Source organism: Myotis myotis, unplaced genomic scaffold, assembly GCF_014108235.1.
Source record: "Myotis myotis isolate mMyoMyo1 unplaced genomic scaffold, mMyoMyo1.p scaffold_m19_p_3, whole genome shotgun sequence".
Classification (NCBI taxonomy): domain Eukaryota; kingdom Metazoa; phylum Chordata; class Mammalia; order Chiroptera; family Vespertilionidae; genus Myotis; species Myotis myotis.
Genome location: NW_023416335.1, coordinates 112,138,331 through 112,163,998, shown reverse-complemented (window position 1 = coordinate 112,163,998; position 25,668 = coordinate 112,138,331). Strand labels below are relative to the sequence as shown.

The 25,668-nt window shown below is 39.3% G+C and overlaps 1 protein-coding gene across 3 annotated transcripts; it reads right to left on the bottom strand.

The window, feature by feature from the left end:
• Nucleotides 1-1,393: 1,393 nt before the first annotated feature.
• HSPH1 (heat shock protein family H (Hsp110) member 1) lies at nucleotides 1,394-25,448 on the bottom strand. Of its 3 annotated transcripts, none has more exons than XM_036301564.1 (18): nucleotides 25,036-25,448; nucleotides 22,372-22,429; nucleotides 21,185-21,325; nucleotides 20,346-20,468; nucleotides 17,905-18,004; nucleotides 15,461-15,594; nucleotides 14,730-14,974; nucleotides 13,940-14,168; nucleotides 12,670-12,776; nucleotides 12,294-12,427; nucleotides 10,004-10,212; nucleotides 8,359-8,490; nucleotides 5,723-5,860; nucleotides 4,693-4,818; nucleotides 3,796-3,903; nucleotides 3,579-3,698; nucleotides 3,217-3,378; nucleotides 1,394-2,288 (listed from the first exon to the last, which is right to left on the bottom strand). In XM_036301564.1, exons 1-18 carry the CDS (start codon nucleotides 25,140-25,142, stop codon nucleotides 2,079-2,081), a joined length of 2,583 nt encoding a protein of 860 aa, XP_036157457.1. In that variant the 5' UTR covers nucleotides 25,143-25,448; the 3' UTR covers nucleotides 1,394-2,078. The 3 variants fall into 3 exon arrangements, with proteins under 3 accessions (XP_036157457.1, XP_036157458.1, XP_036157459.1); XM_036301565.1 differs by lacking the exon at nucleotides 25,036-25,448 and adding an exon at nucleotides 24,209-24,345; XM_036301566.1 differs by lacking the exon at nucleotides 8,359-8,490.
• Nucleotides 25,449-25,668: the final 220 nt, after the last annotated feature.

Here is a 25,668-nt window from a genome sequence, read left to right as displayed (position 1 = left end):
TTTGTTAGAGCATTTATCCAACTTGGTCTATACATACAATTGTGTAGGCCACTATTAATATAAAATAATCCATGTTTTTGTCCTACATCCAAAAATGCAATTCTGAGGTCTGCAAACTAGTCAGTTGAGCCAATTTTTGAAATACTGCTCATCTTTACAGGAAAGTAAGGCTCAAAAATTTCTAACCTTTAATGAAAACAAACTGGTTTAGGCCAGACTGACACTACCCCCATTATCATCATCAGGTACTATTTGAGAGAGAAAAAAACTTTTTTATTCAGATTTTTAAAAAAAATCTTTATAAGCTTCCCAACTCTATACAGAAACCTATCTTCACCTCTCAACAGTATACAATGTACACCTACTGAGTATATATTAGTGGGCATTAGGGAGCATTAGAAAAACTATGAGACAGATTACAAAATTCAAGGCTTCTAAATGATAAAACAGCTAAAAGAAATTACAAAGTGGGGAAGAATGTTTGAATAGTGACAAGCGGTTAAGAATCTTAACATGTTATATAAAATCAACATTCCACATTTACAAATGAGAATGCATAGAATATTCAGTTCTTGAAATACAGAGGCAAACGAATTTAAAATGATGAAGTCCACACTAGACACACAAGTGAAGTGTGCGCTTGGAGTGTGGGCTTAGTTAACATTTAAGTGTCCAAGTTCGTTCCCAACTCTGATACTTCCCCTGTGATCATGGGTTAAGTATTAAACTTTGGTTGTTATCACCCCTGCTCCTCACTTCAGTCCCAAGACTACTTCAATCACCTTCTTAGACAATAAAAACCAGGTAAGGTTTACTGCAGCATTATTTAGAATAGCAAAAACTTGGGAAACACTTAAGTCCACCAATTGGTAAAAATACTTTATGTCTTTAATAGAATGGAATTCAGCACATCAGTAAAGTTTTAACAAATTATATGGAGTGTGCAAAAATAGGTACACAAGTGTCAATGAAGCTATTGTAATAATCATAACCAGCACGTTTTTTTCCCGAGGAACTGTAAACCTACGTTGCCCACCCCTGTATTCATTTATTTGCCTGGGATAGTTTTAAGACAGCGGACTATACAACACTATAACATAATACCCACAATGACACAGACCCCTGTCATTAGAAGGCTTCGAAGATAGGCAACAAGAGTTAATGCTTTTTTCTGGGTGGTGGATTCTAAATTATGTTCAACTTAATAGTTTTAAATTTTTAAATGTGATTAAACATACGCTACTTTTCTATCAGTAGAAAGTCATTTTCGGTTAGCAAAGAGGTAGCATATATAAACAGCAAAAAAGAAAGTGATTTTCACAGTGACTTCATTTCTCCTATAATAGTTTATACCACTCTCCCCAACCCCATTTTTAAGTCAGTGACACAACCGTTTAGAAATGACATCATAGATGAACTTTATTTTAAAGCTCATAAAAGGCTTTACAATACCAGTAACACACAGATCCTACATTTCCTCCATTTGACACCTCCACTTGACAGTGCACTGTGTAACAAGTGATACATTTGAAAGATATGTTCTGCATGCTGCTAACACATTTCACTAGCGCTTACATTACTCAATGCATTTTAATAATATCAAAGCAAAAAGTCATCTTCTATTGGACAGAATTTTAGAAAGCCCTTGTGAAATCAGATTGTATTGTTTATAAACATCCACACACATGCTGAAGTGGAGAGCAAGATGCAAGAAAACTACCTTGGCAAGAACAAATGCTTAATGATTTTACCCACAGCCCTCTTGAACAAGCAGTACAGTTTGTTTTAGCTTTCCCAAAAGACAAGTCAATTTCATCTTCAGTGATACAAATGGTAATATAGCACAGGAGCTTAGTATGAATTCACAATTCCACAGGAATCTGAAAGTTACCAAGGCAATTTTCCCTTTTAGGATCATAAAGACTATAGACGTAAGCTTTTCCTTTTTCCATATAGTACACAAAAGTTCTAAACATTCTTTAAAAAGAAAATATAAATAGTTTCAGTATGTCCTGTAGAGTCACATACTATGGCAAAAATATTTTATTAATTAAAGGATGAAGCCAATTTAATGTTATCTAGTCCAAGTCCATATTAATGGAACTCTTCTCATTAGGGTAACATTCACCATTCTGATGTGGAGGTTCAGCACCAAAATTATTTTTGCCTTGATCTAAATCGTCTTCCTTCTTATCAGTGTTTGGGCCATTTGGAGTTCTTTCCAGTTTGGGTGATTCGATTTTTGGTTTGGGTTGTGTTACAACAGGTTCACAGGTATTATTCAACTCCTAAAAAAGGAAAACAAAGCTAGTAATCAGACTGACTCAGATCCATATAGTTCATTTTCAATTACTTTCCTACATGCTTGAACCAATACTTTTCTACCAACTCCAATTACACTTACCTCAAAGAATCCCATTTACTTATTACACTTGCTCAAAACTATAGCTTGAAGCCTGATCAAAGAGAAGTGAATACTACCCTATGATGTCTCATGGACTTGCTAAGTATTCATACTTTATAATCTTTGCAATAGTATTAAAAGGTAGGAATTATTATACCCACTGATGGAAAAGGGAAATGATTCATTGAGGTAAAGTAACTTTGTCTCAAAAAAAACCCCCCAAAAAACAAAAAAAACCAAAGAGCTGAAATTTATTGTAGCCCACTTACTTCAAAGGCTTACGTTTCCGTAATCTTTACTGTGTCTGAAAATCCTTCCAGACAGAAGGCAGTTCCCGTTTTCTTTTTCCCCCTCAACTTCCTTCAAACTTCAGGCACTTGGCAAGGCCTTCCCTGTTAAAACCCTTACTTGGGTGCCCTCCACTGTCCAGAATTTCCTAACCCCTTCTAACTCTTATTTGTATCATTGGCACTTTATAAACCATCTCATATACTGCCATACGTGTTTACTGTCAAGTCTTCTTCACACTAGCAGGGCAGGGACTTCCTTTGTACACTGGAAGTTTAGCACCTGGTACAATGACTGACATGTGGCTGAACAAATACATTTGTTAAGCTAAATTAATACAATGAAAATTTAACAGAAACTTATAAAGTCTTCTAAATTTTGTGATATCAATTGTAAACCAAGAAATCTGGTTTTGGGCAGGAGGAGGGGAAAGTCTTATGGAAAAAATGGCCATGTTCAGGGTTCAAGTGATTGTAACTTGAGCCTCTAAGAAAACACAGCAATGAATAGACAATAACACTCACCTTTATTTTTGCTTTAATTTCCTGAGCACATATAACTGGATCCTGATCGAGACTCTTTCTAGCCTGTTCATTCATGACGTTATTCATCCACTCCATCACTTCATTCACGGATTTCTCGACCTTTTTCATTTCCGACTCATCAATATGGTTATATTTTTCATCCTGAATGGAGAAAGCATGGTCATTCGGCAGAGTTAAGTATTTAACATTGATAACAAACTTGACAAAATTTTCTATGAAGTTCAAATACCAAGAACAAATTTCTCATTTAAGAACATCATCTGTTCACCCTACAGGTTCCTCAACTTCACTATTAGCTGATTAAAACCCGCAGTCCCTTCTTTCTGGTGATAAAGACTTACGCTCTTTCTGAAGTCGGCTGCTATCTTGGCGTAGTGCTGCAGCCTCTGACCTAGTTCTTCAAATGCTTTTGGCCGTTCCTCAGCTTCTTGAAATCGAACTTTAATTGGCGTGCCAATTTTCTAGAACAAATGTAACACATTAGTACTTCTCATCATATTTTAAAAGTCTACAGTCTAAACCACAGGCACCGCTTTCATAGGGGAAAGAAGGGCCTACCATTAATTCTTCTAATTTGTCCACATAGGCTTGTTTTGCTTGGTCTTCTCCTTCCTCATAGAGCCAGTCCTCAGTCTTGGTGAGCAGTTGCAAAAATTTCTGATGGTCCTGTATGTGAAACATGAGAACCAACATGATGAAGAGTCACAGTCAGAAATGTTAAACATGAAGTATCTGTTCTCATTTCAAGAAAGGCACATGGGTCAATGGATTCTACTCATTAAAAAGTATGAAGGAGCAACATACTCTACCATCAGCCCCTCCTACCCAACTCATAAACTATGTGCTGCTATTCTAGCCTTAGGTTTGGGTTATCTCTATCTCAGAATCACCACCATAACCAATTTAGGAAATGTTAGGGCAGAGATGAGAACTGAACCATCACAAAAATCTTAGGACTAAAATAGATTCGTAAGATTAAATTCTTTTAACTTTAGAATTAATCTTTCAACCATCCTAGATATCTAGCCATTTTTTTCCCCCCAAGTCCCATCTTTCACAATTGTGCTTCTGGGATTTACTCAGAAGCCTACTGACTTTGAGAGCTTAGACAAGGGCTAAGGAGAATGGGGGCTGATAAACTTTGGAATGAATGGATAAACAAGATTTTTGGGATAAACAATAAGAGCAAGCTAGTCATAAAAAAATTTTTTTTGAGGTCTCTGAAAGCAAGGGCTTTCAATTTATCTTTTAAGCCTCCGTAACTGTGAATGGTAAAAACTAAAGAATCATTGGTATTAGCTAGATAGAAAAATTGTACACCACTAGTGAGCCTCTCTCTGGGGTTTTGTTTATACAATTTCTACTTTAAGTTGTTTTGTTTATCTAGTAGAGGTTCAAAGCTAAGTTTGATAATAAATACTTTATAGCTGAATAAAAACCAGACTCTAAACATACCTGCTCACAGATGAATTTTTCATATGGTCCGCAGAGCTTATCCCGGAACTCATACACATATTCCTCCACTGCGTTTTTAGCATCGTTTCTTTCCTTCTCCAATTTATCCTGCATTATCATCTTACCCTGTCAGGGAACAGAAAAGGTTAATTCCAGCTTTCTGTTATCTGTAACAAATTGTACCAAAAAAATTAGTATTAACAGTTCTAAATTATATCTTATAAAACTCTTACAACAAACCCTACAAAGTTCTTCATTTTCTAACATTATATAAAAAAATTACATAACTTTCTCATTTGAGATTTAATACTAAGGGGACAAAAACAATTCATGGCTTTTATATTATTTTGTTTTCTTTTATGAAGTTACATGGTTATCTCATCTTGGGATTAATATTGACCAATAGATAATGATCAGACCACTCTGCCATATTTGAAAATCAAGGATAAATTACTTATATTTACTGTTAAATTTCTAAACACAGTGTTCCTATCTGAATACAGGGAAAATGAATCTTAATTATCTCACACACTCTATGGAAAAGCACATGTTTTAACAGAAATATTCAATGTGGCCTAAAATACGAATTGTACTGTGCCCAGTGCTAGAAAATACTGGCATCCAATTTCTTTATAAGGACTTGGGATCAGTTTTATACCAAGCAGAATGGTATAGATCGCTTTTGTTATAAAGATGAAAAAACATAAAATTTGTTTAAAAATTTTAATTAAGCCCTCACCAGACAGCTCAGTTAGTTGGAGAATCATCCTAACATGCGGAGGTTGTGGGTTCGATCCCCAGGCCAGGGCACATACAAGAATCAACCAATTAGTGCATAAATAAGTGGAACAACAAATCAATCAATAAGAAAATAAGCTGAAAAGCCATTGATTTTGGTTTCATCCTATCTCTAAAACTGTATAAAACTTGGGATACTGAAAAGGATTACAGCCATTTATTAGAAATATGGACAATAGGGCCAAACAACTAAATACATTCTAAAATAAAAGTATTTATTGGAAGTACCTACCTCTGTTTCAATGTACATATTAAGCAGGTCTCTCCCCAGCTGATAGACCAAGTTGGCCTCAACAGGTAGCTCCACATTCACTACCTTGATTTTGGGTTTTTTAGCTTCTGGAGGCTGGTCAACTTTCTTTTCATTTGCCTTGGGAAGGGGGGTAAAAAAAAAAGAAAAAGAAATTCTTAAAGAATCCTTGAAAAACAAAACAAATAAAACTCCTTATCATACTTGATGACACAGGCAAAAATAAAATCCCCACAACTATGAAGTTAGAAGTAGGTATAAGCTTAGCTGATTTCCACCCGCCTGTTTTTAATGAGGGCTGCAATGACGCATAAGCATGCCACACTCTCATTTGAGAATTCACCCATACATTTCTCTTTTCATATTAAACTTAATCTCCCCTGCTAAAGCTTTTCTCCATTGGTCTTTACCTTGTCATCCCTTTAAGCAATGTTTGTGACTCTGAAGAGTCAAAAATATTATTAAATTGCTGCATCTTTATATTACAGTCTAGAATCTGACAATAACTGCAGACTGACCAATGCTAGCAATGTTAGGGTCAACACTATCTCTGTAATATATACATACTTAGTACCTAAGTCCTTACGTCCCAGTATTATACCTGCCTTGATTACAATTAGCACCATACTGATGAGTGCCTTTCAAAATGCCCTACTGAATTTGGAGATTACACACATGTATCTGTCTGTATATATACATATATCCCCATCCCTACTACGTGCCTCTGAGTCATATTACTTCTCAAAAGCAACTCCCCATGGTCAAGAAATAAGAGTCTTAAAATTGCAAATAGAACGATGCAGCTACTGCTAATTATTGTAGATTTTTCAAAATATTTAAATACAGGGCTAAAGAAGTAAGCATCTCCTATGGCCTTTAATTTTCCAATTCCAAGTCTTTTCTGTGTATTTCCAATTCTGCAGGTTCCCACTTGCACAAGTAGAAAATAGACTGGAAGATAACCAGGAGATATATCACATGTATTCTGGTTGGCTGGTTTGGTCAAGTAGGAAGAGAACCAGCCCACGGGTCACAGAAAGCTCTGCCAATGGATAACGTTGGGGAGCTATTAGGATATTAAAATTCTAGGCAGTTTATAGAAAAAACTGGAATTTGAAAAAGGTTCAATGGTTTGCCTAAAATTACAAAGACAGAGATGGGATGAGAACTTTTGTTTCCCAGACTTCTATTTCAGTGATCCTTAGAAATCCCACACCTGTTAACTGCTGTAAGCTGTCAGTAGCAATGACCCAGTCAGTCTGCCTATATACTCTCTCTGTCTTCCTCCCTCTAGTGCACAAGAGAGCTCTCCAATATTTTGTGCACCCTCTGGGGGCATGACCACAAGAAAGACAAATGGATCAGTTGATATCTACACTTAGCAAAACACGAGAACAACAGATGTTTGGGAAACGATTGGATGATAGTCTATGTCTGGCAGTTAAGAGTATCTGGCAATACAACATTAAGCCAACTACTGACAAGACCAATTATTATCACAACGTGGCATTTGACGTGGCATGAACAAGGAACCCTCCGAGGAGGTGTGTGAAAATGTTCCAAAGGGCCTGATGCTAGTGCTTCCTCCTAAGCTAAGAGCATGAGGCGCTACCAATGGCATGTTCCAGACAGGTATCAACATTATCAGCACCATCAGTTAATGTCAAAGTGAGTGAGGGGAGTGATGCTAAAATCAAGGAGCTGTTACTACAAACAAAGCAGTGCTGCTCCACTGGCATCATTAACTCTAGCAGGAGAAAACAAGGAAGGCTTTCAGAAACCAGAACCAGGACCAATTTCACATTGGGATCCCCACAGGAGCAATCAGGACACAAGCACATTCATAACTGGAAACTTCCACCAAGTGTAAAATGTATTTTGACACCAATGAACAATCCTGTAATTCATCAAGGGTAAAGAATTCAACACTCACAATGAGAAAACCAAACCACTAATGGAAGGTTAATAATTTGCATACAACTTGCTTGCTTTCTGAAAAGCACAGAGTGATATGGAGACAAAGGAAACTTTCTAATATTCATCTGACCATGAAATTTAAAGGTTTGATTAGAAAACGACATTTTTAAAGGGACACAATACAACTATTTAATTTAGCTTCCAACACATGCTGTGGAAACAGGGTAAAAGAACACTTACTTTGAAAGCAATCTGGTTATTTCCAGATCATCCTAATTAATTTATTCAAATTTGACAGGTGATTTGAAAGGAGGAGAAAGTTTACTAGACTCTTGTAGCCCATGTATTTATTATAAGACTAATTCAAGTGGAAACGAATCACACAGCCCTGCTCTTCACAGGTACTTTTGGCACTAGAGAAGACAACCAGTGCTACGTGTTCGTCTCTTGTTGCTTGGTGCGGCAATAAACCAAGAGAAGCCTTCAGGTCTAAAGCAGGATATTCAATTCCCTTAGTTGAGCTTAAGTACCTTCAGCTAGTTTTAGTTGAAAAATACATGGAAAATCAACAGGAGAAAAAAAAATCCTACTTAGACTAAATAAGACAATTTGGTGCTTGCTCTTGAAACTGCAGATTTAATATTATTAATGATCACATGTTGCAACATTGTCCAATGGAATGAACTAGAAGTATCACTCACTTTGTCAGCATCTGGGGTTTTGTTCTCTTCTGAGGTAAGTTCAGGTGAAGGGGGAGACTGTGAGGTCTGTTGACCATCAGTTTGTACCTGGGGCTGTGTTCCAGCTTCACTGCTGTCTTGCTGGACATTTTTCTGAAATGAAAGCCCAGGCACAAAGGATGTAGAAAGCAGGTGTACTTGGAAAATGTAAAGGTTACAGGGTACCCGAAACAGTATGTTCAATTTCTGAAATCTTAACAGGTGGGGAAAGACACTGGATAAAAGCAAAATGAACACAAATATCTGAAAACTTCTTTGAAATTTTAAATCCATAAAAATTATTCGAATGACAGCACTTCATATAGTTAAATAACACAAATAGTAGGCATTCTGATTGATGTGATGACATAACTCTCTTTTAAGAAACTTCCACCTAGCCTTGTACAGATATTGACTCTTGAAAGCAAAGGAAATAGGTTTACCCCAGGCCTGTCCCAGAGAAAAGCTTCCAAAACCTAATTTCACCAGAAGCCATCATGCATGTGGACATATCTCCTTTTCAATGAACTGAACAGTTACATGAAAGAGCCAACCATCAGTTATTCAGGGGCTCATCATGACAGCTCATAGACACGCAGACCCTCTGTCCCCACGCTTGTCATCTGACCAGTTACAACCAAATGATCTCAGATGAAAGATCACCGTATATGCCACATGGCAGTGACTGCAATCCTTCCTGCCCCACCCTCAAGACTCTTTTCTGTCAGAGCTTTGAGATTCTAAGGCTTAATCACCAGCCAACATTTGACTTCACAATATGTGGTCTATGTTTTTTTAAAAAAGTGTTCAGAAGCCAGGCACTCCTGATATGTCCAGAAGGTCCTAAGAGTGACACAACAGGCATTAGAACAATGGTGTTTGTAACCAAATGAGAAAGTACACGGCCCTGGTCATTTTACTCATTGTACTGAATTTTTTCTACATGAGAACAACACTAAGGCTCAGGTACTAATGTTCCTACGTGTTCCAGAGGTCTCTGACCACTATTGTCACATCTTAACTAAAACACTATACTGCCTGCCCCCTCATTTAAGCGATTTTTTTTATTATTACCCAGAAGTAAACTTAATGGTTGATCTATTTTAAAGTTTCTGAAAGGTCCTCTGTTAGCACTCATGCTAAAGGAAGGCTAAATTAAGAACATGAGCAGTAACAACTTTCTGTGCTATAGAAAGACACTTCCCTTCCTTCCTCCCACAATACAGCAAACCATGAAAAAAAAAAGCAAGTAAGTTCTAAATTGCCAAAACCAACTGTGACATTAAAAAAAAAAAATCAACTTTAATATTTGGTATATATTTCACCAAATAGTTTTTGTAGTAGTTTTTTTTTTCTCCTTAATCACCAGCCAACATTTGACTTCACAATATGTGGTCTGTTTTTAAAAAAAATAATATAAAGAAATTACTCCATTGTCATATGCCAGTTCAAATTAATCATAATTCACCACACTCCAAGCTATATATGAACATCATATAGCAACTGCTAATTATCATGATTATCCAAAAAGCTAACCAAAATTAAGCAAAACCTATTTTAACCCTTCTCTTATAGATTAGGATTAACTTAACTATGTATTCAAACTCAAAGGTTCATCCACACTTACCTCAGCCTCTGGGTTTTCTGGAGGTCTCTGGTTCTGACACTCTACATCTGCTTCCACAGAAGGCAGCTCACTGTTCTCAGCAGGGACTTTCTCCACCATAGACGCTGTAGAGATGGTGAAAATGCCATGGGTGTTGACTCGCACTTTCACTTTCACTCTTGATTTTTCTCCATCTTTCTGTGCAGAAACATTCTGAACTATGAAGCGACCTAAATAGAAATAAATTGACAATTTAAAAACTAAATCTACATCTCTGTAAAGAAGATAAAGGCTTCTTCACCCTGGCTGGTATGGCTCAGTTGGTTGGGTGACATCCTTTGCACCAAAAAGCTGCCAGTTCAATTCCCGGTCAGGGCACATGCCTGGGTTACAGGCTAGATTCCCAGGTAGGGGGTCAGCAGGAGGCAGCCAACTGATGTTTCACTCTCACATCGATGTTTCTCCTCCCTTCTTCTCTAAAAACCAAAAAAGTCTTAAAAAAAAAAAAAAGACATAGGCTTCTAAGAACTTAAAGCTTCGAAGTACTGCTATTCCAAAACCTTGCCGTTTTGGAACTGTATTAGATTTAACCTCCCACTTTACCAACTGTATTAGATTTAAGCCTTTTCATGTATACTATAAGCATAACCTCTTAAAATAGACAAGTCTCCAGTATAATTATAATATTTGGGCTTAATCTTAATATGCTGTGAAATGTCCAAAGGCCAAGGACACATTTGTGATTGTTTTTATTTAACATTTATGACCCAGCCACTATGTGTAAAACACTAATAATGACCAGTAGTCACTGCCTCCTCTTATCCTACTTCTCCAGGCAGGTGAGCACAAACTACAGGTGAAAATCCATTAGCAAGTGAAAGGCTGAATGTTATCAGGCCATGCTGCATTTTCATCCTATAGGGCAGTGGTTCTCAACCTTGGCTGCACATTAGAATCACCTGGAAATCTTTTTAAAATCCTGACTTCTGGGCCTCATCCTCCGGAAATTGTTTATTAATGTGGCCCCACCCCATAACAAAGAAACAGAATTTCCAGAGGATGAGGCCCAGAAATCAGGATTTTAAAAAGATTCCCAGGTGATTCGAATGTGCAGCCAAGGTTGAGAACCACTGCTCTAGGGCTTTCAGGGAATACATTCTTTCTGATTGAATAATCAAAACAGTTTTCTAGGTTTTTAAAAAGGTAAGGTGACCTAAAACCTTTATCAAAGCTTGAAATTATTACGCACAACAGAGTAGTTCCAGAGCACTACTGAGGAGTTGAATGCTGACTCTGACCTAGATAATCTGGGCTCCAATCCTGGCTGTGAGACCAGCTGCAAGTTACTTGACCTTTTCATGCTTGTAGTGTGAACATACTATGTGCAAAGCACTATATGGGCCCTGATCGGTTTGTCTCAGTGGATAGAGCGTTGGCCTGGGGACTGAAGGGTCCCGGGTTCGATTCCGGTCAAGGGCATGTACTTTGGTTGTGGGCACATCCCCTTGTGCGGGAGGCAGCTAATTAATGTTTCTCTCTCATCAATGTTTCTAACTCTCTGTCCCTCTCCCTTCCTCTCTGTAAAAAATCAATAAAATATATTTAAAAAAAAAAAAAGGCACTATATGGTATTGAACAGCCATGTACTTAAGGTGCTATCTACACAAACACAAGAAAGTTACAGGGTGAGATGTTGGAATAGACCTTCGTTAATGATTAATTCATTAGTTCAGGAAATGGTTGCCATTAAGACCCATTTAAAGAACAGCATTTATGCCTTGGGACTGTGGGTGTGGCTCAGTGGTTTAGTGTCAACCTATAAAACCAGGAGGTTCACGGTTCAATTCCCAATCAGGGCACATGCCTGGGTTGTGGGCTTAAGAAGATGTCTGAGGCTCTCCCACAGATTTCTACAGTTACTGTGGGTCAAAACAGATGTACAGTGTCAAGCCTCTCAAAGAAAAATGTACCAAAAAAGACGTACTTTTTAAAATATGTAGGTACATTTGAGAAGTAGCTCAATGGTTGCTAAGCCAGGTTTTATATTGGAATTAGGTGGTAATTCCTTAAATATTAATGATATCAGAAGAGGAACAATGCCTAAGTGTTCTTAAATATAGATCCTTAGAAAAACAGCAGCACTAACTAGCAAGTCATTTTACCTCTGTAGGCTAGTTTATTCATCAATAAACAAAGATTTCTCCATCCTAAACTGAAAATGGCCTTCACTTGGAATTATGTTCCACTCAACACTGTTAAGAATATGAAAAAATTTCAAGTTTGTGCATGTAAATACAATTAATTGCTTTACCTATTTTTGCTTCTGGATATGGAACTCCTTGAGGATCCGAATAGAAAGCTTCCAGTTCAAAAGGTCCGCTTCTCAAAAAGGTGAGAACTTTGGAGAAGGGAGCAGCATGGTTTCGACCGAACACTTCGTGAACACTAGCAGAAGGAAAGGCAGTCATTATGTCAAGTACTTAAGCTTATTGTGCTACATAAACAGAACAGGAACATTCCAAAGTCTGTATCAAGTCTATCTCACCATTTATAACACCAAAATGACAGAAATACTTTGATAGGTTTGGCTGTTGAAAAATCCCAGTTAGATTAATTAGACACATTAGCATAAAAGTCATTCTTTTATATTAAATCACATTACCTAAAAGTTATTTTCTCATACATACCCTTCAGTGACTTCTGAATCATGGCTCCAGACCAGAGATATGGGAAAAGGAACTGCATCTATGATGGAAAACTCTCTAACTTTAAATGCTGGAGACAGGATTGCACACTTCAAAAAAGAAAGATAGAAAGGAAGAATTATCACGAGTACACGAATAATTCCACTCACCTTTTAACAAAACTCAATTCAAACTGGATGAATAGGTTTAAATTCAAATTCAAACTTGCTGACAGTATATGTCAACTATAAAAACTTCCCAGGTTTCTGGGAATTAGTTGGCTAAGGAGGCATACCCCATTCTCAAGGAAAAAAACTAAAACAAAAACCCCACGATGGTTCCTGATGATACAATAGATAACCAGAAATAAGTAGCTACAAATTCTTTCCTTCTTTTAAGTTTTAAAGGGTAGTCCCTCTAAATACCTTTCTCCATAGAATCTCTTGCTTTATACAAAACAAAAAACTATGCTGCCCTAGCTGGTTTGGCTCAGTGGATAGAGCGTCGGCCTGTGGACTGAAGGGTCCTGGGTTCGATTCCGGTCAAGGGCTCAATCCCCACTGTGGGGCTGGCAAGAGGCAGCCAATCAATGATTCTGTCATCACTGATGTTTCTATCTCTCGCTCCCTCTCCCTTCCTCTCTGAAATCAATAAAAATATATTACGTAAATAAAAAAACCTATGCTAACCAGATCAAAACTCAAGCATATTAACTTGAAACTTTAGTTAAAACTATTTGACTATGTCCTAAATATAAACTAGTATTAATTTTTTAAAATCACTGACTTCTAGATTTGGTGTTTTTGCTTTGTCAAACATCAGGCCTCTGAGCTGCCTTCTTACCTGATAAGCAGGTTAAAAGCAATTTGGAGGGGCAGCAGCTGTTTCCTAAAAACAGTTAACGAATACCCTTACCCTGCAAACTTCGCCCCACATCAATTCTACATTACACCACATTGCCATTCAAATTCCCTCCTATGTGCTTTGTAACAACTGTGACCCCCAACACCCTGCAGCTAATTTCTGCATAACAGCCATTTTCTGTGACACCCCAGAATCATGCCAGTAGTTTCTCATCCCGTTTGAGAAACACTGGTTCTACTGTAGTCCTTTAAATTTCCTGATCTTCTACATTTGAAGATCCTCTTCTCCCTGTAGCCTTATGGACTTATTTAAAAATAACTCCCCTGTGGTATCTAATTAGGCACACCATGATACAATGAGGTGGAAGAGGTTCTGGCATGTGAGCAAGAGAAGGGCTTAGGAAACATACCTGCAGTGCACAGCCTCTGGCAACTGCTTCATCTGCATTGAGTGTTGTGCTAACATCTTTTCCAAAGAATTTGGCAATTTTTTCTTTCACAGCTGGAATTCGTGTAGTGCCTCCAGTGATCTCAACAGCACTCACATCTTCTACTTTGAGCCGAATCTGTTCCATCAGTGAATAAAGGGGAACTTCTATCTTTTGCAGGAGTTCAGCACAGAGTTCTTCAAATTGTGCCCTTAGTAAGAGGAACACTTTTTAAGTCTTAGAAAAATTACATAAAGGCCAATATCTTGTTTTAAAATAATAAATGTTATCAACCTGGTGAATTTCATTTTTTTTTAATCACACAAGTTTAACTCTTGTAATTTGCAACTTTTAAAAAACATAAACATATGAAACAGGTGCAGAAAGAGGGTAGAGGAGAAAAATCAGTTCTACAGGGTATCACTGGAAAAATCACTTTTACATAAAAGATTGACATTTTACTCCTAAATTATTTCCGTGATCCAATTCTCATTACTCTATTTATTTCCACTGATTTAAAAATATTTCTGTAAAATATTTGGTGAAACCACAATTCAATTACTGGCTCAGAAGTACTAAAAAGTGGAAAATACCGAAAAGACTTTCATCAGATCTTTGCAGAAGTGCCCCTCGCTGTAAGCGGGTTCACAGTCTGTCCAGCAGGCAGTGCACAACTGTGGGCCAAGACACACAGCACTCCAGTCAGAACCAAGCCCTGGCTCTAAGCCAGTCAGAGCTCTTCCCATTCATTCTAGCAGATTTCAGAACGCACCTGTTCATCTTTCCCATCACGTCCTGGTCATTCATGAAACACTCAATGCTCAGTGGCAGGTCCATACTGTTGGAGCTCATTAGCTTTTTCAATTTCTCACACTCTTGATACAGACGAAGAAGGGCTCGAATTTTGGATTTTGCATCCAACTTGTACTTAGTTTTAAATTCTGCACAAAAATGTTCTACTAACTTTTCATCAAAGTTTTTTCCTCCCAAGAAAGGATCAAAAGCTGTTCCCAGTACCTAATTTAGTTAAAACAACAACCTGGTTATTTTAAATCATTTTTTTTTTTTACTACATCGTTAAACATTCCTACTCAAACAACTGAAGATTAATAGGCTCAATATTCTATCTAAAAGACAACATGAAATCCAAGTCAGTTAGGAGAAATATAACTAAAATTCAAATGAAATACTGAATCTCTAAGATAGCTTTGATCTTTAATGATTACACAGATGACCTGAAAAAGCTTTTCTTCCCTAAACAAGAACATTAGAGCAGTGGTCTCCAACCTTTCGGACCTCGCAGACGTCCGCAGACCACCGGTTGGCGACCACTGCATTAGAGTATGCTGAGCCATCATCTTTGGGAACAATTCCTTATTCATACCATTACCCAACACTCTTCATTTCCAAGAAGACCATAGTCAAGAAGCTCAGTAGCTTAAGGTAATGACAAATATAACATTTAATAGGTTTTGGTCAGTTAATTCCCATTTTTTACTTTACCTTCAATTTCCCCTTGTTAAAGGCACAGGCAGAGACCTGAAGAGCTGAGTGTCCCATGTCAACAAAAACCACTATCCGAGGTTTCTCATCCAGGCCTGGGAGATCGGGCTTATAAATTCCATAGTTCAAAGCAACTACAAAAAAATTAACTGAGTTTCAATTCTTTCATTCATGTTTTCTTAGGAATGTCACTGTTATAACTAGTGTCCTGGTGCACAAAATCGTGCACGTTGAAAGGAAATTAATTAGGAGAAATATTTTAATATCGCTATTCACCCTTTCTCTGTAATAAAAGTGTCAACCAAATTCACGATCGACAATGACAGATCGAAACACACGCATCTGATTGGCGCCAGCGAAAGCTTTATATGTATTGCACATGCGCGAGTCAACTTAGCCTTTTATAGATATAGAATAAACTTGCTTAATTAGACCTGCTTTCTGATTTAGCTAAACTTTTCCCAGCCCAGTGAAGCACCCCAACTTCTCTTTCTGGTAATTGTCAGCAACACAGCAGTAAATATCAACACAAAGCAGATTATTATTGTAGATCATGCAGGGAGAACAAAGGGTAAAATATTTAACTGCAGCAGTGTTCAACTATACTCTTCGCAGTGAAAAAACCTGAAGGTCCACCATTTCTTACTTTCAGTCAGGTCAAGTTTCAAAGCTTTCTAAATCTCCATTTTCCAGCTAAGGAAAAGAAAATAGGATTCCACCAAGTCTCATATCTATCTACTCCAGGGCTTCTGTGAGGATCAAATGAGATGAGGCACATGAAAACGCTTCACAAACATTTGGTTAAACTGTGAAATGTTTGCACCTGGCTATAAAGCAAGTCGTGTTCCTGGGATGAAGAAACTCCAAGGAGGCTAGTCGCTAGGGAGAGGAAGCTGGGCTATACAATATGACGTCATTACCCAGTGCCCACAGCGACAGTGTCTAGGCTGGGCTGGGCTGGGGGCCACATTTTGCGCCATGTGGTCTTAGCAGCGTTGGCTGCAATTTGGTGGGGTGTCGCTTCGGGGTGGTGGCAGGGCCTGTGTCCCACTTGGGGGAAGCCGAGTATTGGTTTGTCAGCGCCAGGTCCATGGTGCCGTTTATTTTAAAATGGCCAGTGTGCGTCATGGAAGCTCCTGCATTGATCATTTGCCCCCTGGTGGTCAGTGCATGTCATAGCTACCAGTCAGATGGATGGACAATTAGCCTTTTATATAATAGATTACATATGTAGAAAACTTGACTATACTTCAAACATTTAAAGATGAACACACCGCTTTTATACCTGACTTCATACTAGTTTTCTTGGCATTGATTACCCTTTTCTGATTTTAGAATAATGCTCTATAATTTTTCAATATATGGAGAGAAGACATACAATGACATGCAACCACAACCAGTTATCAGACACATTATACCAATACTCACATTTTAACCATGACCTGCTAGGACACTGCTCATTCAGAAAAATTAAGGATATACAACTACAGTAACTCCATTTCCTACCAATTATATTTATATACAAGGCAAATAAATAACTGATCTCCCTTAAAGAGTCTGTTAGCTTTTTCTGAACTTTGAAGCTATTGCTTTTCTAAACATTTATACCTAAGAAAACGTCTTTATTGAAACTTTAATTAAAACTACTGGAAATGTGTTGAAAAAAGTCTTATTTGTTTTGCCCAAAACTAAAATGTAACTACTTTTTGTTCATCTGAAATTGTAATAAACTGATAAAAGCTCTAGGACGTAACAGTGACCACTTTGCTCAACATTATATCCACACTTAAACCCGATGCCTAGCAAACGGCACAGCTTAGCATTTCAGAGAGATGATCAATGCCTAACCATATATATTCGGGAAATACAGGAGGGAAACTATTTTACTATACCAGTTATTGCAGACAAGGTAGTTGTGAAACCCAGAATCATAAGATTTGGAGAAAATTTGTTTCTTAACTATAAAAACAATGTAAGAAAATTTAAAAACTAAATCCAACACACATAATTCAAAAAATAAATATATACAGGGTAGAGCAAAAGTAGGTTACAGTTTACAGTTGTTTATATGGAAAATAACACAATAAATAATAATACAAGAACAACTCTGTGTTTTGTGTACTCACAACTGTAAACATACTTTGCCCCATCCTGTGTGTGTGTGTGTGTGTGTGTGTGTGTGTGTGTGTATAATATTTAAAGGAATTTATAAATATTTAAAGGAATTTTCTAATGAAAACAGATTAATAAATCTGACAAAGTGCCAATTTCTCATTAAACGTAAGCATCTGAAAAGCTGGAAGTTGTGCTTTCAAATCTAATACATGTTTTTTAATAAACTGTATTTCTACATCAATGTGAAAAAATGTTTAGTAATTGTTTCTGATATGTCTTAATTGTAGTTATGATAGTATAGTTACTCCACACAAAAAGATTTTGCTTACCAGCTGTCATATCATTCATGAGTCTTAAGCAGTTCAGACCAACAATTTGTGCAGCATCTAATACAGATCGCCTCTCAGCATCTGTGAAGAAAGAGGGGACCTAAGGACAAGAAAAGAATTTTAACATACCTAGAACACAAAAAATATATACAAATTCCTTATAACAACTTGTACTAAATTCATAGGTGCCTTAGCTAGGTCATAAAACAGAAATAGACCTTTAGGCTTAGTTACTTAGCATTCAGAATAGTAACTTACTTTTGAAAAGACTGTCCTAAACTTAAAATATCAAGGGAAGGTTTTTTATGCTGTTGAGTGAGGCACTTCTAACGATTATTTTTACCACTTTTCTAGGACAGCATTTTAACTAGGATACTCTTCAAGAACATATAACATTACATTCATAGAAGCACTTAACTATAAAGTACATAAGGAAGACTTGGTGGCTTTCACATTTCCCCCCCTAAGTATTTGTAGATGCTTCAGAAAAAGACAAGAGCCAATGTGGGTCTCTGCTCACTTTTCAAATCAGAACACTGCTTTCATCAGTTTTTTCATCAAGTTAAAGAAAAATAAAACAGGAAGGACCACTGATTTATAATTTAACTAGAGGCCAGGTGCATGAAATTCATGCATGGGTAGGGTCCCTAGGCCTGGCCAGGGATCAAGGCCTTCCAGCTGCCGCTGGGGCCTCCCTTCATTCCGCATCGCCCCCTTGTCAGAGCACATCATAGTGAACAAGAGAACTCCCAATGGAACTCCCGCAGGGAGACTTTGCATATTAGCCTTTTATATATAGACTAGAGGCCCGGTGCACGAAATTCGTGCACTGGGGGGTGGGGCGGGGTGGGGTGGGGTCCCTCAGCCCAGCCTGCCCCTCTCACAGTCTGGGAGTCCTCAGTGGATGTCCTACTGACGGCCACAGTCTGGCAGTAGAGGCTCAGAGCAGTTGCTGTGTGTGTCCTTGCTGGGGGCCTGCCCTCAGCTGCGTAGGAGGTTCAGAACAGGTGCCCCTCTGTGTTGATCTCTCAGGCTCCTGGCCTCGCCTGCGTGTTGTTCTCTCCCTTGAGCTGTGGCCAGGGTGAGGCGCTGCCTGCAGGCTGCGCTCTCCTGCTCGGGGATCACCATGGCGACCGGGAGCAGGCCCTGCTGGGTGCTGCCTGCGAGCTGTGCTTGCCTGATTGCGGATTGCCGCGGCAACCCGCAGGCAAGCCCTGCTGGCGGCTGCCTGTGCGCAACGCTTTCCAGCTCCCAGATCCCTGCAGCGACCCGAGAGCAGGCCCTGCTGGGGGCTGCCTGCGGCCGTGCTTGCCTGCTCCAGGGCTGCGCCGCCAAGGCAATGCCTGCTGGGCTCACGATGCCAGGGTGACGCCGCCAGCGTCCTGCCCTGCCACTATGGGCGCCGCCATCTTTGTCGTGGAGTTACTGTTAATTTGCATATTACTCTTTTATTAGATAGGAGTCTTTAATTTTACCAGAGATTAATGTAATTTCTCCAAGCAACAGGCAGGCAACCCTCTAGTACAGCGGTTCTCAACCTGTGGGTCGCGAACCCTTTGGCAGTCAAACAACCCTTTCACAGGGGTCGCCTAAGACATCCTGCATATCAGATATTTACATTACGATTCATAACAGTAGCAACATTACAGTTATGAATAGCAACGAAAATAATTTTATGGTTGGGTCACAACATGAGGAACTATATTTAAAGGGCCAGAAGGTTGAGAACCACTGCACTAGTAGATCACGTTCTGTCTTACAAGGGCTAGAGGAGAAATTTTAGCTGTCTCTCTCTATTCTTTCATATCCTAGAATATACTGCCATAAAGGCTCTAACTAGTCTGGGCAAGCCACCCAAACCATGCTATCACACAAAGACCACAGTGTAGGTCAGTCCTGGGGAAGAGTTCATAAAGTTACCCTAGACATTTGGGAGAACAGAATTTAAAACTACCTTTTTGGTGTCCAAATAAAAGGTGGCCTTTGTCCATTTCAAATATTCCTTGATAATTTATCAATTGTCCATTGAAGGTAGTATGCTGGCTAGTGCTGAAATTCTAGTTTTGGCACTACTGGTAGGTTACATTTTAAAACTTCTAATGCACTGGTTCTCAATTTGAGGGTGGAATTTAGAAAAGCTCTCATGTATGTATACAAGTTGTCTAACAGTGAAGTAACTATTAGAATATCCCCATTCTACTAATCAGTCTGTATTTTCAAAAAGCCTCATAGGAGATTTTGATTTGTATCTCTGGTCAAGAACCTTTGCAACTTCTGGCTAAAAATACAACTCAAACCTCCTCTGAAATAATCCTGACTATGCTAACAAGGCCCATAGAATTTTGATCCCTAGTAACAGAACTGCTTTCACAAATTGTATACTTGAGAGTAACATAAAGCAGGTTAAAATAAGACACATTGCCTTGAGGAATTCTACTTACTGAAATAACACAATCTGTTACTGGTTTCTTGAGGTTGTTTTCAGCAGTTTCCTTTAACTTAGTCAACAGCATGGCTGTTATCTGTTCCACACTAAACAGATGTTCTTCATCCATGTACATTACCTATGTTGAAGAAAGAAAATGTTTTAACCAGTGGTAAAGTTACCTGCTAATATTAACTTCCAAATATTATCACATGTTCTTTCCCAGAAAATCTCTATTTTTATAGATGTTTAGGGAAGAAGGAGAAAAGGAAAGGGGGAAAGGAAAGGGAAGCAAAGAAAAAAAGGAAAAAAGAACTTTTCCCTAGAGATGAAGAGGAAAATAAAAACTAGAGCAGATTTTTCCCCACCCAAAGTACTAGTCAAAACATTATAGAAAGTAGCAAATTTCTACTCTAACTAAAGAGCTGAACCACTGGGTTAAATATTATTCTGTGTAGATCATAAGATGGGAATGCTTCTGCAAGTTTAAAAAAAAGATTTCTGGTGGGGTTACAAGGTTGCACTCCAAACAATGCAACTGAGCTGCACTGGACAGACTTTTAGTTTGACATGACAACACAACTTAGGATTTTTAAACACCACTAAATTTTACAATTGTCAGGAAGTTACAAGAAATACAAATTAAATTATAGCAGTATATACTGTTTGAGTAATTTTCAAAGACAATTTAAAGATATACCTAAAGTTTAAAAAAAGCTACGTGGGAAACAAAGGAATAAAAAAACCATATTGTCCAATTAAGAAATGAGAGTTAAATTTTCATTAAGAATTAAGTACCTTTCTCTACAGATGAGTTAGTTTCCTATTAAGATAATAAGTTAGTTGCTCAATTACCTTTATTCCAACTCCACCATTTTTCATCTGAACCAAATCATAACTTAAGTTTTCCTTCTCTTTTTGAATAAAGGGGTCATTAAATGCTCGGCCGTGAAACCTCTTGAAGTGAGACACTGTATTGTTTGCATGAGTGATTTGCTGCACAAGAAATTAGAGATTTTAAATTATTTTCTAATTTCAACACCTTTTAGTACTTAAACAATTTTACAAACAGTTTCTTGTAGAACTCAAACCATGTGGTTATAAGTAACTTTCCCAGAGCCCTGAATTTCCCCATCATTTATTCTTTCTCCTTTTCCTATAGGTAGGCAGTGAGGATGAACAAGAGGCAGTATTGTCACCAAAGACTAAAACAGATTTCAAAATCTGCAAGATAAACTGGGACTTTATTTCATTCTTGTTCTTCTCTAAACTCGTTTTCTACCCATTGAATGAATAAATAAGGAGATCTAGATGCACTACAGTCAAATTATATTTTTTTAATAAAGCGTTCATTGTTATAGTTTAATAAATTGCTAAGTGGGAAGGACATATGTACATTTTCTGCTCACATTAAGTAGTAACAGGTGAAATTAATTTCAATAGCTATTTAGCCTAATACATCTAAAATACTATCATTTCAACATGTACTGTAAATATTGGTGAGATACTTTATAAAATGTAAAAATATCAATGAGATATTTTAGTTTAAGTGTTCAAAATCTCATGTGTGTTTCACTTCCAACTAGGCACATTTCAAATGCTCAGCAGCTATCTATAGCTAACAGCTACAATATTAAGAGCACAGGTCTAGACAAAAAGTTCTCCGAGTCATACCTAATTATTAAGTAACCTGAAAACACTTTTAAACACAGAACTTGTAGAAGGAATTTTTAATTCTTAAATGAGTGTTATGTGAAACTTCACATAAATTAGATAAGTTAGAAAGTAGTGAAGTTACTAAAAATTAAGGTTGGCAGATTAGACAATAAAAGTAGATCTTATTCTCTTATTCAATAAAACAAGAAGGGAACAGAAGGAAAAAAATAACCATTCTAAGTAAGGGCTGATAAAGATACTCACATTACATTTTGGAAACTCAACAACAGACAGGCTTAGGTATTTCAAATTCCTGCATGTCCTTGAGATTTCACCTTTAAAACCTCCCCCTTAAAAAGTGACCAGAATTCTCTTAAAGAACATACCTGATTTTTGGCTGCAACTCCAATTGTTCTGTTTTTTGACCCAAATGATATGACTGACCTATAAGAAATAAAAAACGTTTTTAAAAAGTTTTTTAAAAAATGTGGACATTTTTAGCTGACAAGAGAGAAAATCTAATATAAAGTTCCTACCCATGGTTTGGGGCGGGGGGGGACAAGTGTAGCACAACTTTGGAGTCTAAATTTGGTCAAATACTCAGAGGGGGGTATGGGTCTGTCCATTTAACTGCTACTGAAAATCCAACCTACGTGGCAGTCCTACTCCCCCAAAATAAGTCTGCCCAGAGCTCAATTTCCATGTGTATTTTTACATCACATTTCAATTCTCCAAGCCCCATTATTAGAAGGTTCTGAAAATGCTTTGAATAAAGGGTGTTATTAACTTGGCCTATAAGCTTAACAAAAAGTATGGTGTGTAACTCAGGGGTCCTCAAACAATGGCCTGCGGGCCACATGCAAATACAAATTTTGTATTTGTTCCCGTTTTGTTTTTTTACTTCAAAATAAGGTATGTGCAGTGTGCATAGGAATTTGTTCATAGTTTTTTTTTAAAACTATAGTCCGGCCCTCCAACTGTCTGAGGGACAGTGAACTGGCCCCCTGTTTATAAAGTTTGAGGACCCCTGTTGTAACTCTACTTTCTCAGTCACGAAGCCTGCACAAATCTAAATATCATTGTTACTTCTGCTGTCCTGATAATACCATCTGCCTCTTTAGAATCACAAGTTTTTCTATAAACCTATACAAGTAGGCCTAAGTTATGCTTCTGGGGTGTAAAAGCACAAAAGAGAGTCATTCATGAAAGACTCTACTTCAGAAAGCCAAGTAAAAATGATGCAGAGAAGTACCACAGCAAAACTGAGCATAAACGTGAAGAGCCAGTTACATTAAGTCAGCTTTGAAGAGATGAAAAGTGCCGTAACTGTGAGCGCGCCGTCCCACAAGGGAAACAGAGTGAGGCACAGAGCGGAGACACACACAGGAGCCACAGGAGGTACTGTAGGTGAATTAGGTTTTAGATTCCACAGCAGGTAGTTGTAATGGTAAAGAAGATGAACAAAATGGGAGCATACTGAGGGTATTAAGTACCAGGCCAAATCAAGTTTAAATTTGCTCTAACACAGACATCCTAGACCTAGATTTTCTGAGCAGGTGTCATGTAACATCCCAAAAGCTAGGGCAGTGTTCAAGCAAAGACTAGAGCTTTTAAGGTAACTTCCAAAACATTATGAGTTCAAAGTAACTACACACTTGCAGAATGAATTTACTCATTTTCTAAGGAAAATCCAATTAATTATATTAAAAAGAAAATTACCAGTAGCCAATGCAGTTGAAATCAAATATCTATCTTATCTATCTTATCAAAAACATTAAAGGGAATCCCAATACTGCCCTCAGTTTACATTTTTGAGAGCTGTACCTGCTGTTTTAGTTTCGAAGTGGTCACTAACGCCACAGAAACCATTTTTTCCCTGCCTTCAGTTTTCTTTTTCATAGGGATCAGAGAACAAAGATGTCCACTGCACCTAAGCATGGAAGCCTGGGAGTGTCTTCTTCCTCACTGTTCTCCAATTACAGAACCCTTTGCCTGGCTAAAAGCAGGTAGGCTCAGAGTATGCGAAGGGAGTAAGTCCTCCCGGTACTGCTAGGATTGTCAAGTGTTTGCTTATTTTGATTTTCCATTAACTTTCATGAATGTTCATCTCCACTGATACAAGCCCAGTCATTTTACCTTTCCGTTCAATGTTTCATTCTACGACTTTTATCTTGGGTTTAAGGCATGTGAAAATAAATTAAGGCATTAAAAATAATAACCTACGTGAATTTCCCTGAAATGTAATCAGTTGTTATCATTAACACATGTAAGCACGTTGGCATGTTGGCTTCAGAAAATAAGCCCGGGGAAAAGGTTGCTTTTTAAAATGCCACCCCCTGCCCACTCCAGGCAGCTGGTGAACAGAACATTCAATTCAGTAACGACCTCCATCCTATTAAGTTCTAGCACTCTAGCACAAAAGTAGGCTACTTTTACTTTCTCTTCTTTAAACTGTGAAAATTTAATAAATGTTAGAATAAGATGTAGGATTCCTTTTTCGTAAAATGAGCAGAAGGACGTTTCCATCTTCCACGGCGATGCCGGCAGGACAGCGGCGTCGGGAACCAGCCGCGCGCTGGGACAGGGAAGGTTCATCTGCGGGAGGAGTGACTGCGGGCGCTAACAGGCTAGGCAGGGCGCACGGGCTCTGGAAGCTTCCAGCTCGTTTGGAGATTCATCAGGCGGAAGAAACCGCTCCGCGGCGGGGCCCTCCGAGCAGCCAGGTGCGGCGGGGGCGGCGCGGGGGCGCAGCTGCAGCTCCGCTGGGAGAGTCCAGGCGCGGGCTCGGCCGCTGCCCGGCGCCCAGCGGCGGCCCAGGGCGATTCAAATCGCGGCCCCGCGTGGCCCCCGGAGTCGCCTTCACCGGTTCCGATACCATAACCAGGCCGTGGGCAGGCGTCCATTCGGCCGCGCCCCGGGGCCCCCCACGCCGCGCTCCATCCGCCCGCTCTCCTGGCCAGCACGCCCCCAGGAGCCTCTCGCGCCGCAGCCCGCTCCGGGCTCCTTCCCTTGCCCGTGCCCTTGCCCAGCACCCCGCAGGTTCCACTTACGGGGTGCACCGGTCGCTGAATTCGTTGGCGATGGTCTCGATGCCCCCGGCCCGGGCCACCGCGATGTAGCAGCTCTGGGAGCCCACGTCCAGCCCCACCACCGACATGACTGGCTGGCGGTGCGCCTCCGCCCCGGGTCTGGGTGCGCGTCCTCCGGCCGCTGCTCGCGGCTCCCGCGGGGTCCGACTGCTCCTCGGTCACTGCGCGCCCCGGCTTCCCGGGAACAGCGGCGGCTCGCAGAGGCTCACCCGGAGGCAGGCGGCGCCGATTCTCCGCGGGCCGCTCCTGCGCCGGCCTTGATCCGCAACCGCTGGCTCCCCGCTGCGCGCCCCAGTACCGACCCAAAAGGGGAGGTCTCAGCTCCTCAGCTTTATGTATCGCACTGATCAGAAGTTTCCAGAATCTGCGGCATTTACTCACCGGCGCCTCCACCGGCCCCTCCACGTGCCACTTCCGCTTCCTTCTTCTCGAGCCTTCTCGAAAGATTCCACCCAATGGGGCCCTGGTCCCTGCAGGGATGACCGCCGTTGCCATGGCGCAGGAGAGCCGCTCCGGAGCTATTGGCTCAGCCGGCAGGGCCACCCGCCCGCGCCTCCCCCCTCCCTCCCGGCCCCAGGCTCTTGGCTGTTAATC